The sequence below is a fragment of the Meles meles genome, chromosome 2 (genome assembly GCF_922984935.1).
Source record: "Meles meles chromosome 2, mMelMel3.1 paternal haplotype, whole genome shotgun sequence".
Taxonomy (NCBI): domain Eukaryota; kingdom Metazoa; phylum Chordata; class Mammalia; order Carnivora; family Mustelidae; genus Meles; species Meles meles.
Genome location: NC_060067.1, coordinates 170,840,737 through 170,854,358, shown reverse-complemented (window position 1 = coordinate 170,854,358; position 13,622 = coordinate 170,840,737). Strand labels below are relative to the sequence as shown.

The following is a 13,622-nucleotide window of genomic DNA, read 5'->3' as shown; positions in this document are numbered from 1 at the left end:
GTCACCACACCAAGCTGGGGCCTGGGGCTCTGGGGTAAGGCTCAGAAAGGCCTGGGGCTTGTGCTCAGCCACTGGGGTTCCTTCCAAGTGCGTCTCTCTCCCGGTGATGCTAGAACAGGACAGCTCTGCTAAGCTCATCCAGACTCACATCTGAGAAGCTGGAAGAGTTGCAGGTCCCAAGACAAGAGTCTGGCAGAGGTAGGGAGAGAGAAGCAGACTCACTGAAGAACAGCCAGTGTCCTGCAAAAGCCTGCTGGGCCCAGAGCTGGTCCCCGTGCTCAGGAGAGGGGTCAGTGGGAGCACAAGAAAAGTTCTAGCTATACCCAGAAGCTGTGCTGTGGAGAAGGAGCTCACAAAGGAAATCCCAGAAAACTTAAGATGTCAAATTGAAGAAAGGAAAAATCTAGCAAAATTTGCTGGGTTGTTGAAAGGACTTTTAACTATAGGGTCAGTACTTCAGTAAGTTTAGACCATTAGAAGGCACCTCCATTCCCCACCTCGACTGCCTAACTTCCCTCAGACACAATGACAGGGATTTCAAATGAGATTCTTATGTATTGGCCAAAACAAAATTGTTGAAACTACTCTAAAGTGTTCCTTTTTTTTTTTTTTTAAAATGTGTGTACTGTCATATAAAATTAGTACAACAGAAGTCAAAAAGTTGCCATGCAACCGAAGGAAAAACAAAACTAGGCTCTGCCAGACTAGTAAAGATACTACAGGACAGTCTCCAGTGCCCATGGGCATTTGAGAGAACTACGCCAACAGCAGCAATGCCAGGGAGAAAACAGTTCTTTGTGGACGTTTCTAGTGAAGTTGGCTGGTTAATTCCGTAATAAGGACATGGTGTCAGTGAGGCTGAGGCTATGAGGCCCACTGGGAATGGGCATAGACCCATGTAGGCCGTCCTGATATACTGTTCTTCTGGGTCCCAGACTGCAACCCCTGATGGGAGCCAACCCTTGAGTGACCGAGAGTTACTGGTATTTGCAGACAACAAGCTAAAGGGCTTTGAAAGTTCAAAGCAACCTCTTCCCTTCATGCTAGTAAAAATATAATAAAACGTTGTGTCCTGCTAATCATGGTTCAATGATACTGTTTCTACAGATAAAGCAATACAACTCCATTCTATTTCTGTCAGTATCTATCCCTCTGGTGAGTGTGGCTGAAGAAGAGAATTAGTCAGCTTTTGTGGTTTAAGGACAGGAGAAATCAGCTAATAAATGCAGCATACCAAGGATTTTCAGTTTAGAAAGGGAAGGTCTGGAAAATCAGTGAATGCTGTGCTAAGGCCCGGTTACACCAGAACATCGACACTGGTCACCAATACGGAAATCCACGAATAAAAATTTCCTTAAAATGAGCTTTGGCATCCTTAAATATTTATGACTGAATGCCTTATGTTTTATCAAAAGAGAATCACAGCCTAACACCTAACCTAACGTGTGCTTAATGTAATACAGTTTTATATAACTTTTGTTTTTTTTTCTTCCAGATCCATAATGATTTTTAAATCGAACACAAAAACATTGGCAACTTATGGAAAAAAAATAAGAAATGTTACACTATTACAACCAGATGGTTTGCCAAGGAATGCAGAACAAATTAAAAAAATAAATAAAGCATGAAAAAGAGCATTGAGGAACAGAGAGCTGGAAACCATGGGCAGTACGACATGTTGACAAACGGCACACTATGAGCAGTGTTTTTCCACGTGGTACCTGTCAGCAGTCTGTATGCTGGGCTGAAGCACAGGTAAGAATTCCTGCTGCAGTAACCCCATGGGAGGACTAGAAGGCCTTTAAAAAACAGCAAACAGCAGCATTCAAACACCCACACCGACTCACCCTGCACTGCAAAAACAACACGCCAGAGAAAATGCACAAGACTGGAACAGACTATGCAGAAACCCTTAAACCTCCACGCCCCCCCCCGGGACACAGTGGTGTCTTTCGGGAGGACGGGAGAAGCTAGCAGTCCTCTCCCTGCACCTGCTGCTGGGGCATGTCCAGAGCATCTTGTGCCTGGGCCCCGAGCTCAGCCCACTCGAGGTTTGGTGTAAAAGCAGCCACCGAGGAAGAGGATGACGAGACGCAATGAAAGGGCAGTGTGGAGAGGGGGTCACACTTGAGAAGACATGTTTTTGAATCCAGCCTCCTTCACTCTCCACTCTGCTCATGCCCCACCAATCCAGAGATGGACTGGGGAGGGGGGGAGCTTTTGGTAACCATCTTTGCCAGGACTGAAGCCCCAGACTGAAGAGGCCCTTCTGGGATGACTAGAGGGCCTGGCCATGTTTTTGACCAAGAAAGGCTGAGTCTTAATTTCAAAAAGTATTGAGTAAAGGAACAGATGCGGGGAATAAAATGTCTGGGACCCATGGCCTTGCTAAATTCGAAACAAAGATTTAGTGCACAGGACACGGTTTTTTCCATTTTCACCCAGTCTAATACAACTAAGATACTACAAATATTGGCAAAGAACTAGTTCTCTATTTTAAAATATGTTAAGGACAAAGTGTCTTTGTTCTGTTGGTCAGGCTCCGGGTGCCCTCAGCATTGGTACTGTACCCGCTAGCGTCCGAGCAGAGCAGGAGAGACTCACAATCTTACCCAAGGGAGGGGGTGCTGTACACTTCTCACAACACCTCTGCCCCTCAGCTGGGGGTGCCACCCAAAGGTCTCCAATGGTTTCAGAGAATTTGTTTGGAACCCAAAGGGAAAGGAATATAGATAGTTTTCCTCAAGATTCTAATCCTTCCCTCCTTAGTAAGAGCTTTCTGGCTTTATGCACCTTGCTTCTCCCACTGGTTAGGCAGAAGTAATCTGAAATGCAGGCTTCCAATGAACTTTGAGACTCGCACAGTGAAGACTGGGCAAGTTTCTAGAATGTCAGCTCACTAAGTAACAATCCCTATTCTTGCTTCCAAACAGAACAGCAGGATTCCTAAGAGGCTTAGTGGTCTTCTCCAGGGTGTTAGAAGGCATTAAAGTTTATATTGTCCAAGGTGGGGAAGCCTGGAATTCTCTCTCAAAGCCTAGAAATGCAGGCTGTGTCTCCCTGCCTTGTCCTAAACGACTCTTCACAGTGATACTATCTGGGTGTCCAAGAGCGCCTGCTTTCATTCCTTGTCCTAGGGGTTGTCTGCACATAACCATGTCACTGTTAAGCTCAATACAAATTGGCTACAGAAGAAAGGGTTCAGTACGAGATCCAACTGCTGATTTGGTAAAAGTCCATTCACTCACATTTCCACAGTTAAGCACTATTGGAAGTGAGATATCATCTATATGTTTAACCCTTAGTAAATGCAGTTGATTCGAAGGCTGTTCCTATATCATGATAATTTGTACCATGAGTGTTAATGTGAATTAACTAAAAGGCTATTAATATCAGGCACGTTTTATATATCCAGCCTCAAAACCTAGAAATCTTTCATTTTCAAACCCACAGAAGGGGCTACCTAAGCTCCCATAGCAACAAGTCATCTTTGTTCTTGAACACTGTTAAGAATATTTTTACCATGCAATTATTTCCCCCCTAGTTTTTATTTGCAGTCTTAGGGAAGGGAATGGAGATGGGAAGATGAGCATGTCCAGCGCATCTTGCCTAAGTAACCTCATGCATAAAGGTCTCGTGTTTTCAAAAAAGAGCGTTTGTTCTTTTATTTTAGATGTTTAAAATATCTATTAATCATATGTACAAGGTGAAGGACAAAAACCCCATTTAATCTTCCCATTCTTCAGAATGGATTCCGTAAGACCCTCTTCTCAATAGGAGTCATGTTTGCGATCATATGTATCCCCAATGTACATTTCAAGCTTCCCCCTCAACATTTCTAAGGCTCTACAAAGACAGAAAAAGATGTGGATTTTTGCTCTCAACAACTGGAAACTCATTCATTTTGCAACTGAGAGAAAAAGGACAAGCTTTTCAGCCTTAGCAATGCTCCCTTCTCACTTGGGACTCAGTCTCTTGCAGTGACACTGACAGGGACTCCTGGCCATGCTGAGTCTGCAGGACGCAAAGGAGGAAGTAGGAAAGTAAAGCTATACGTGGCATTTACAGCACAGAGGATCTATTATCCAAACTACAATGAGTATTGAAGGACAGAAGCAAGATTTATGAGCTATTTAAAAATCATAAATGGTCACTAGCTTCATCTAGGTGTGGGAGGGCATGCCTGAGACCAGGTGCCCCACCACTGTTTCTTGGGGCAGGTGTGTTCTTCTTAGAGACACTAGACTCCGCTAGTTTCCCTTGCGCTATGCAAGCAAAGACAACTGCTTGGGAAGGCTTCAGACAAACACTGAAATCCAATTTCTAGATAAAGTCTGTAGCTTTTCCTAATCTACTACAACTTTAAGCATGGCTCTTTCTTAATTAAAAGCATTCTCTACCTAGCCAGAAATTTATAGGATTAGCCTGTACATTTTGGAAAGGAAAAGATATCAGGAATGAGGCTTTTGTTTAGAGGAAAGGTTTCCAAAGTGACAGAAATATCCCAGTTTAAACAGTGTTTTATCAGAAATGTAGTTAAGGAAACACCAAATTGCAAAAGGTACCCAGAATCAAATCTACTCTCTCACAAACGGAGACCAGGTTTGGATTCCTTTTTTTAAGATTACTCAAAGCTACAGAAACTTACAAATATTTCCTACAAGCACACGAAAGGTGAGCATGTAGTGTGGGAGAGCGAGAAAGCATGCTTACTTGATCAGCATCCCTTGATTGGGCAGTAATTCCAGATGAATTTTCCCACCTTCCTGAGTTCTTAAGTAGGCGAATTCCTCCAGCATATCGATATCTGCAGGTCAGTTCAGGTTAACCACGTGCTGAAACAAGGTGCCCTATCTCTCACAGGAGGACCGGCGGGCAGTGATCAAGTAAACGGCCCACAGCCACCCAGCCGACCAGAGTCAGTACTGGAACCCAGGGCGATCCGATTCCCAAATGAACAATTCTTGTACCAACCAGACTACCTCATAACGATAAGTAGGTTCCTCCTACAGATGCTAATTGAATAGATTCTGTATGGACCTAACAGAAAACTCTTTTGTTTCTTTATAAGCAACGACAGAGGCAGTGAGGGTGTTGAATCCCCGGGTACAGTTAAGTATCTTCCTAGGCGCTTGGGTAAGGACAGCACATTCCTCACAACTCAAAGGTGGTCTTTCCGTACCAACAGTATGAAACCCAATGCTCCCTACAGCCAAAAGCCGCTGCGTGTGGCGGGTTCTCAGTGGCAGCTGTGATGCCTGTGACACGGAGAGGCCCCAGGAGGCCCTGTGCTGACAGATGAAGGCCAAAGAACATTCTATTCTGTGGCCTCACCAGCCACTCTGGGCCTCTCAGGAACTGGAAACCTCTTCATGTAAGCATCTTGGGTACCTGCCTAGAAGTCGCCCGAGGTGGTAAGTGAAATTGAGCTACTCATGTTCCTGATTCGGTGCACCACCTCTGTGAAGCCTTTTAGGACTCTCATGGGAGACCAACTGCCACAGGCCCATTTTTACTCGTCATTCTCTCTCTCTTCCCCCAAAGTAGAGTGAAAACCAGTATTTCTACCTGGCATGATTCATTCACTTTTGTAACATGCATTTATTCTTAAAAAAAGAAAAAAAAAGGTAAGAATTTCTGATGCTTACACAGGAAAAAGGATACTTGTAACATAGTTGAAAAAGTTCTCGTATTGGAAATTTCCTTGTTGGCAAATCTTATTGACAGCTTTCAAGAAAAGATTCTCTCCCCGCGGCCACTCTTGCTGAAGCAAGACGATCACGTGGCCCAGCGCCATGTCGTCCCTGCTGTCCGTGAAAGCCCGGAGCTGCAAGACAAGGATTTGTGCAGACATGGAATGGAAAGGAAATCATGGGGTGATCATAAATATACCAAATACCACTTCCTGAAAAAAATGCTGCTTTGTGAAAACATGTGATCTAGGGAACAGAGCAGAACACACACCCACCGTGCAAACAATATAAGGGCCGTGAGTCCTAACCGCAGAAGCCTGGGTCCCCCTGCTGGGAGCAAGGTCACTAGCAGTGTGTTCACTGAGCATCCTGATGGGAGCTGGCTGTGCCTGGCAGGCCTGAAGCTCTGGCTTTGGGAAAAGGGCAACAGAAGCTGAGTGGCTCTGTGTGGCAGAGAGAAAGAATCTGGGGATTTCTCTGAAGGGGGCAGGGTGGGTAAGGGGGGGTCAGAAGGCTGGGGAGAGAGAAAGGTTTGGGAGAACATGGACTGGGGAGCAGAAAAGCAGTGAGCAACAAGGAAGTGGCAGTGAAATGCAGAATCGGCCCAAGGACTCAGTGAGCAGCTAGGCCCCAAATCACACTTTAAATAGTTTCTGTAGCCCCAAGGGATTCTGACCAAGAGTGAAGTCTGGGAATTACAGCCCTAAAGCAGAGACCGGATGCTGCTGTTCTCTTGCTCACGCACCTTGGTGAAATGCACACTAAGGCTCAGCTCTACCTGCAGCCAAGGGCCTAGCGTTCTTCCAACAGCCTGGAAACGTTCCTGGCTCTGCTGGTGTTCATCCTAAAGCCTGAAACGCTTCCACTCGCTATGTCTTTAGGATAACAAACTTGCCATCCCTCTATGAACCCAATGGCATTTGCAATTTTTCTTCTAGCTAATATTCTGACAAACATAAATTCACAAAATATTTACTGACCATCACTAGGGGCAGGTTATTCGGATAACTGTCCCCAGCCTATTTGAAAACTGCTCTAGGATGGGGATCATTTCCTACTCATTTGTGCCTGATGCCTCCCACAGTTACTATTTGTTCATTGCTAGCTTCTGTGCTCTCTCGATGCCACCAAGTCATATCAGATCATCAGAACAGTGCTCCAAATTAAATTTTGCTCATGCTAATCAGTTTCCAGCTTACCTTAAAGCAAGCCAGCATTAGATGCAGGCAGTATGGCATGATAGCCTTGCTGGTACAAGGCAGCAACTTCAGATCTGAACCTGTGGACAAAAGGGCACAATAGGTCTGTTATTAGAGAAGAAAAGGGCTTTGAAAAGTATATATTCAAGATGCTTTCCAGAAAAAAATATAAGCAACAGTCATGATTTCAAATATAGTTAAACCACAACTGTATTTCATGATAGTGAAACTGGTTTTTGAATGATCTCTGCATTTCATTTATCAATCTTCTTTCCTAACCTTGCTTAAATACTTTTTATTATAAAACATTTCAAATGTAGAGAAACAAACACAGGTGATTGTAATACTGTGCTCAACACTCAGCTTATAAAATGTTAATGTTTTGCTTTATTTTTTTAAAGGTTTTATTTATTTGACAGAGAGACACAGTGAGAGAGAGAACAAAAGCAGGGGTAGTGGGAGAGGGAGAAGCAGGCTTCCTGCTGAGCAGGAAGCAGATGTGGGGCTTGATCCCAGGATCCCAGGATCATGACCTGACCCAAAGGCAGATGCTTAACAACTAAGCCACCCAGGCGCCCCATTAACGTTGACATAAAGTATCACAAATTTAGTTGAAGCCTCTTGTGCACTCTTTTCAGCTGTCCTCTTCCCTTCTCCCTAAAGTATTATTCCGAATGCGTTGTTTTTCATTCCTCAGCAACAGAGGAAAGTTTTGCAAGTTTTCAGTCTACTATATAAGTGGTGTCATATTGTATGCATCCTTCTGCAAACCGTTTTGATATGAATACCGATAGCTCTAGTTCATTGATTTTCAATGTTATACAGTATTCTATTTACATGACACAATTCAATTACCCATTCTTTTATGGTAGACAGTGAGATTTCCATTTTTTCACTCTTACAAACAATGCTAAAATAAACATTCTTTATATATTTCCTTGTGCAATTGTGGGGAAAAAAAAAAAAACTTTAGGCAACAGTTTTCAAACCAAGACCTTAATCTTTTCCTTTCTGGCATGTGTTCTTTATATCCTAAATCCTTCTCTACCCTAAGGATGGAAGTAGCAAGAAATCATGGAGATCCTGTACATGCATAATTACACATGTTCATGATGTTCATGAAATATAATTTGCTCTTTTCACAGGAGAACTCATTTTAATAATAATATTATATTCTATCTCATTAAAAAAAGAGGATGGTTGAAATTCATGACTTGGGAGGTGAGGACCCAAGTTTGGAAAGTACTGATCTAAGGGATTTAACTAGAAGACGTATGTAACTAGGTAATGAGATGTTTGACCTGGAATGGTTAAGTTGGTCTCCATAGTGATGGTGAGTTTATATACCTTCCAGAAGGAGATGGACAATGTGTGTCTTCACATTCAATAGTCAGTATTGTCACCCTGCATTCTGACCTGTCTGATATGATAGCTTACTGTTTTTTAACCCAAATTTCCCATATTGTTAATGGGTCGAGAGTCCTTTCAAATGGTTTCTGGTCATTTGGATTTCTCCTTGAGTGAATCTGTTGTTTATATTCTTTGCCTGTTTTTCTATGACAGGTTGGCTGGTTGGCTGGTTGTTTCTTACTGGGTTGAAGGAGCTCTTTCAAAAGCCTGGATACAAGTTCTTGTTGATTCTCCATGCTGTGTAAATTTCTTGCAGGCTATGGCTTATCCTGTCACTTTGTCACAGTATCTTTTGTTGCTATTTTAAATTTTTTTTAAAGATTTTATTTATTTATTTGACACAGAGAGAGAAATCACAAGCAGGCAGGCAGACAGGCAGAGAGAGAGGGAGAAACAGGCTCCCGCTGAGCAGGGGATCCCCGCAGGGGGCTCGATCCCAGGACCCTGAGATGATGACTTGAGCTGAAGGCAGAGGCTTGACCCTCTGCCCCAGAGGTGCCCCATTGTTGCTATTTTAATTTAATGGGGCTAAATTTACTTACCTTTTCCTTTCTGTTGTGTGGCTTTTGTAGCCTAATCATTCTCTGCCTAGAAGGCCCAAAGAATCCTTTCTTCTAAAAGTTTGAAAGTTTTACTTTTCATTTTTAAATCTTAAAATTTAAATAATTTTTGTGTAGTGTGAAGGCAAGATCACATTTTTATTATTTTTATATTTGGATCAATTGCCTCACTACCACTTATTGGATAAACTCATTCTTGGCCCACTGAATTATAATACCACCTGTTTCTTAGTTCTCTATTGTGTTCCATTAGTTAGTCTCTATGCCAACACTATACTACCTCTATTAAAATAAGTCTTGAAGTCAGCTAGGTCCAGTCTTAAGCCACCTGATCTGCTTCTGTTTCAGAGACACACTTTCTGAAGGGGTCTGGGCTATATCTTCTTTTTTTAAAGTCTTCCATGTACTTTCAGTTATAATCAAGACTGTCATGCTTTTGTCTTTTAGGAAATTTTTAGTGTCCTAATAAATCTACCTACCAGTCACAAAAACCTTTTCTTCTTTTTTCAAAAATGAAAATAAATGTTTACTTAAAATTATGTATTATACCACATTGTTTGCTTTTCTGTTACATATTACTTATTTTTTATTTAAGTTGAACTAGCCAACATGTACATTAGTTTCAGATGTAGTGTTCAATAATCCATCAGTTGCATATCCAGTGCTCATCACATCACGTGCCCTTCTTAAAATGCCCATCACCCAATTACCCCATTCCCCCACTCACCTCCACTCCAGCAACCCTCAATGTGTTTCCTATACTTAAGAGTCTCTCATGGTTTTTCTCCCTCTCTGATGAATTCCCATTCAGTTTTCCCTTCCTTCCCCCATGATCCTCTGTACTGTTTCTTATATTCCACTTAAGAGTGAAACCATATGATAACTGTCTTTTCTTTGGCTCAGTATAATACCCTCCAGTTCCAGGTCTATGTAAAGGGTAAGTATTCATCCTTTCTGATGGCTGAGTAATATTCTATCATATATATAATCACATATACATTATAATGATATATATATATAGGTGTGTATACACACACACACACACACACACACACACACACATACATACTGTTTTATCTGTTCATCTGCTGATGGACATCTTGGCTCTTTCCATAGTTTGGCTATTGCAGACATTGCTGGTATAAACACTGGGGTGCAGGTGCCCCTTTGGATCACTATGTTTGTATCTTTGGGGTAAACACCCAGTACTGCAATTGCTGGTCATAGGGTAGCTCTATTTTTAACTTAAGGAACCTCTGTACCTTTTTCCAGAGTGGCTGTACCAGCTTGCATTCCCACCAATAGTGTACGAGGGTTCCCCTTTCTCTGCATCCTTGCCAATACCTGTTGTTTCCTGATTGTTAATTTTAGCCATTCTGACCGGTGTGAGGTGGTACCTCCCTGTGGTTTTGATTTGTATTTCCCTGATGCCCAGGGATGTGGAGCATTTTTTCATGTGTCTGTTGGCCATTTGTATGTCTTCTTTGGAGAAATGTCTGTTCTCATCTTCTGCCCATTTCTTGACTGGATTGTTTTTTGGGTGTTAAGCTTGGTTAAGTTCTTTATAGATCTTGGATACTGGCCCTTTATCTGATATGTCATTTGTAAATATCTTCTCCCATTCTGTAGTTGTCTTTTGGTTTTCCTGTTTCCTTTGCTGTGCAGAAGATTTTTAATCTTGATGAAGTCCCAATAGTTCATTTTTGCTTTTGTTTCACTTGCTTTTGAAGACATGTCAAGCAAGAATTTGCTATGGCCAGTGTCAAAGAGGTTACTGCCTATGTTCTCCTCTAGTATTTTGATGGATTCCTGTCTCACACTGACGTCTTACATCCATTTTGAGTCTAATATTTCTGTGTATGGTGTAAGAAAATGGTGCAGTTTCATTTTCCCAACACCATTTGTTGAAGAGACTGTCCCTTCTCCATTGGATATTCTTTCCTGCTTTGTCAAAGATTAGTTGATCAGAGAGTTAAGGGTCAATTTCAGGGTTCTCTATTCTGGTTCATTGACCTATGTGTTCTTGTGCCAGTACCATACTGTCTTGATGATGACAGCTTTGTAATAGAGCTTGAAGTCTGAAATTGTGAAGCCATCAGCTTTAGTTTTCTTTTGCAACATTCCTCTGGCTATTTGGGGTCTTTTCTGGTTCCATACAAATTTTAGGATTGTTTGTTCCAGCTTTGTGAAAAATGTCAATGTTGGGGTGCCTGGGTGGTTCAGTGGATTAAGCCGCTGCCTTCGGCTCAGGTCATGATCTCAGGGTCCTGGGATCGAGCCCCACGTCGGGCTCTCTGCTCTGCAGGGAGCCTGCTTCCTTCTCTCTCTCTGCCTGCCTCTCTGCCTACTTGTGATCTCTCTCTCTGTCAAATAAATAATAAATGAAATCTTTAAAAAAAAAATTATAAAAAAAATGTCAATGTATTTTGACAGGGACTGCACTGAATGTGTAGATTGCTCTGGGTAGCATAGACATTTTAACAGTATTTATTCTTCCAGTCCATGAGAATACAATGTTTTTCCATATCTTTGTGTCTTCCTCAATTTCTTTCATAAATGTCCTGTAGCTTTTAGAATGCAGATCCTTTACCTCTTTGGTTAGGTTTATTCCTAGGTATCTTACAGTTTTTGGTACAATGGTAAATGGGGTCAATTCCTTAAATTCTCTCTTGTTAGTGTACAGAAATGCAACTGACTTCTGTGCATTGATTTTATATTCCGCTGTGTTGCTGAATTCCTGTATGAGTGCTAGCAATTTTGGGATGAAGTCTTTTGGGTTTTCCACATGAACTATCATGTCATCTGCAAAAAGAGAGAATTTGACGTCTTCTTTGAAAATATTAATGACTTTTATTTCTTCTTCTTGTCTGATTGCGGAGGCTGGGACTTCTAGTACTATGTTAAAAAACAGTGATGAGAATGGGCATCCCTGTTGTATTCCTGACTTTAGGGGAAAAGCTCTCAGTTTCTCCCCATTGAGAATGATATTCACTATGGGCTTTTTGTAAATGGCTTTTGATATTGAGGTATGTTCCCTTTATCCCTACACTGTGGAGAGTTTTAATCAAGAAAGGATGCTGTATTTTGTCAAATGCTGTTTCTGCATCAATTGAAAGGATCATACGGTTCTTGTCCTTTCTTTTATGAATGTGATGTATCATGCTGTTGATTTGCAAATGTTGAACCAGGCTTGCAGCCTAGGAATAAATCCCATTTGGTCATGGTGAATAATCCTTTTAATGTACTGCTGGATCCTACTGGCTAGGATCTTGGTGAGAATTTTGGCATCCATGTTCATCAGGGAAACTGGTCTGTAATTCTCCTTTTTGGTGGGGTCTTTGTCTGGCTTTGGGATCAAGGCAATGCTGGCCTCCCATAGAATGAGTTTGGAAGTTTTCCTTACTTTTTAAAAAAAAAAAAACGGCTTCAGAAGAATAGGTATTAGTTCTTCCTTCAATGTCTGGTAGAATTCTCCTGGGAAGCCATCCAGCCCTTGACTCTTGTTTTTGGGAGATTTTTGATTACTGCTTCAATTTCCTCGCTGGTTATGGGTCTGTTCAAGTTTCCTATTTCTTCCTGTCTTGGTAGTTTATAAGTTTCCAGGAACGCATCCATTTCTTCCAGATTGCCTAAACTGTTGGCATATAGTTGCTCATAATATGTTTTTTTTTTTTTTTTAAGATTTATTTATTTATTTGACAGACAGAGATTACAAGTAGGCAGAGAGTCAGGCAGAGAGAGAGGGGGAAGCAGGGTCCCTGCCAAGCGGAGAGCCTAATGCGGGGCTCGATCCCAGGACCCTGGGATCATGACCTGAGCCAAAGGCAGAGGCTTTAACCCACCCAGGCGCCCCAGCTCATAATATGTTCTTAAAATTATTTGTATTTCCTTGGTGTTGGTTGTGATCTCTCCTCTTTCATTCATGATTAATTTGAGTCCTTTCTCTTTTCTTTTGGATAAGTCTTATAGATTTTTTTTTAAAGACAATTTTCAGTCATTTTTAAATTTAGATCTTTTTAATTCTTCCAAAAACTAGCTTTTAATTTCATTGATCTATTCTACTATTCTTTTGGTTTCTATCTCATTGATTTCTGCTTTAATCTTTATTATTTCTCTTCTCCTGCTTAGTTTAGATTTTGTTGTTCTTTCTCCAGGTCTTTTAAGTTTAAGGTTAGCTTGTTTATTTGAGACTTTCCTAATTTTCTCTTTTTTTTTAAGATTTTATTTATTTATTTGACAGACAGAGATCACAAGTAGGCAGAGAGGCAGGCGGGGGGAGGGGGGGAACAGGCACCCCGCTGAGCAGAGAGCCCGATGCGGGGCTTGACCCAGGACCCTGGGATCATGACCTGAGCAGAAGGCAGAGGCTTTAACCCACTGAGCCACCCAGGCGCCGAGACTTTCCTAATTTTCTGAGAAAGGTTTGTATTGCTATGTATTTCCCTCTTAGGACCACCTTTGCTGTATCCCAAAGGTTTTCAATAGTTGTGTTTTCATGAGTTTTTAAAATTCTTCTTGTATTTTCTGGTTGACCCATCCATTCTTTAGTAGGATATTCTTTAACCTCCAAGTGTTTGAATTATTTCCAAATTTCCTCTTGTGATTAAGTTCAAGTTTCAAACAATTGAGGTCTGAAAATTTGCAGGGAATAATCCCAATCTTCTGGTACCAGTTGAGACCTGATTTGTGACCCAGTATGTGAACCATTCTGGAGAATGTTCCATGTGTACGTGAGAAGAGTGTGCATTCTCTTGCTTTAG

At 41.7% G+C, this 13,622-nt stretch overlaps 1 protein-coding gene across 5 annotated transcripts in view; it reads right to left on the bottom strand.

The window, feature by feature from the left end:
* The window catches only part of INTS10 (integrator complex subunit 10), a 37,554-nt gene that overhangs the window by 844 nt on the left and 23,088 nt on the right, over window positions 1-13,622 (bottom strand). For 3 of the 5 annotated variants that reach the window (XM_045993858.1, XM_045993866.1, XM_045993890.1), the window contains exons 14-17: window positions 6,893-6,972; window positions 5,665-5,827; window positions 4,714-4,807; window positions 1,722-1,799 (exon numbers count right to left, since the gene is read on the bottom strand). In XM_045993858.1, the coding sequence (XP_045849814.1) occupies window positions 1,722-1,799; window positions 4,714-4,807; window positions 5,665-5,827; window positions 6,893-6,972 (415 nt within the window). The remainder of the gene's footprint in view (window positions 1-1,721; window positions 1,800-4,713; window positions 4,808-5,664; window positions 5,828-6,892; window positions 6,973-13,622) is intronic. The other 2 variants (XM_045993873.1, XM_045993880.1) reach the window with 1 other exon arrangement.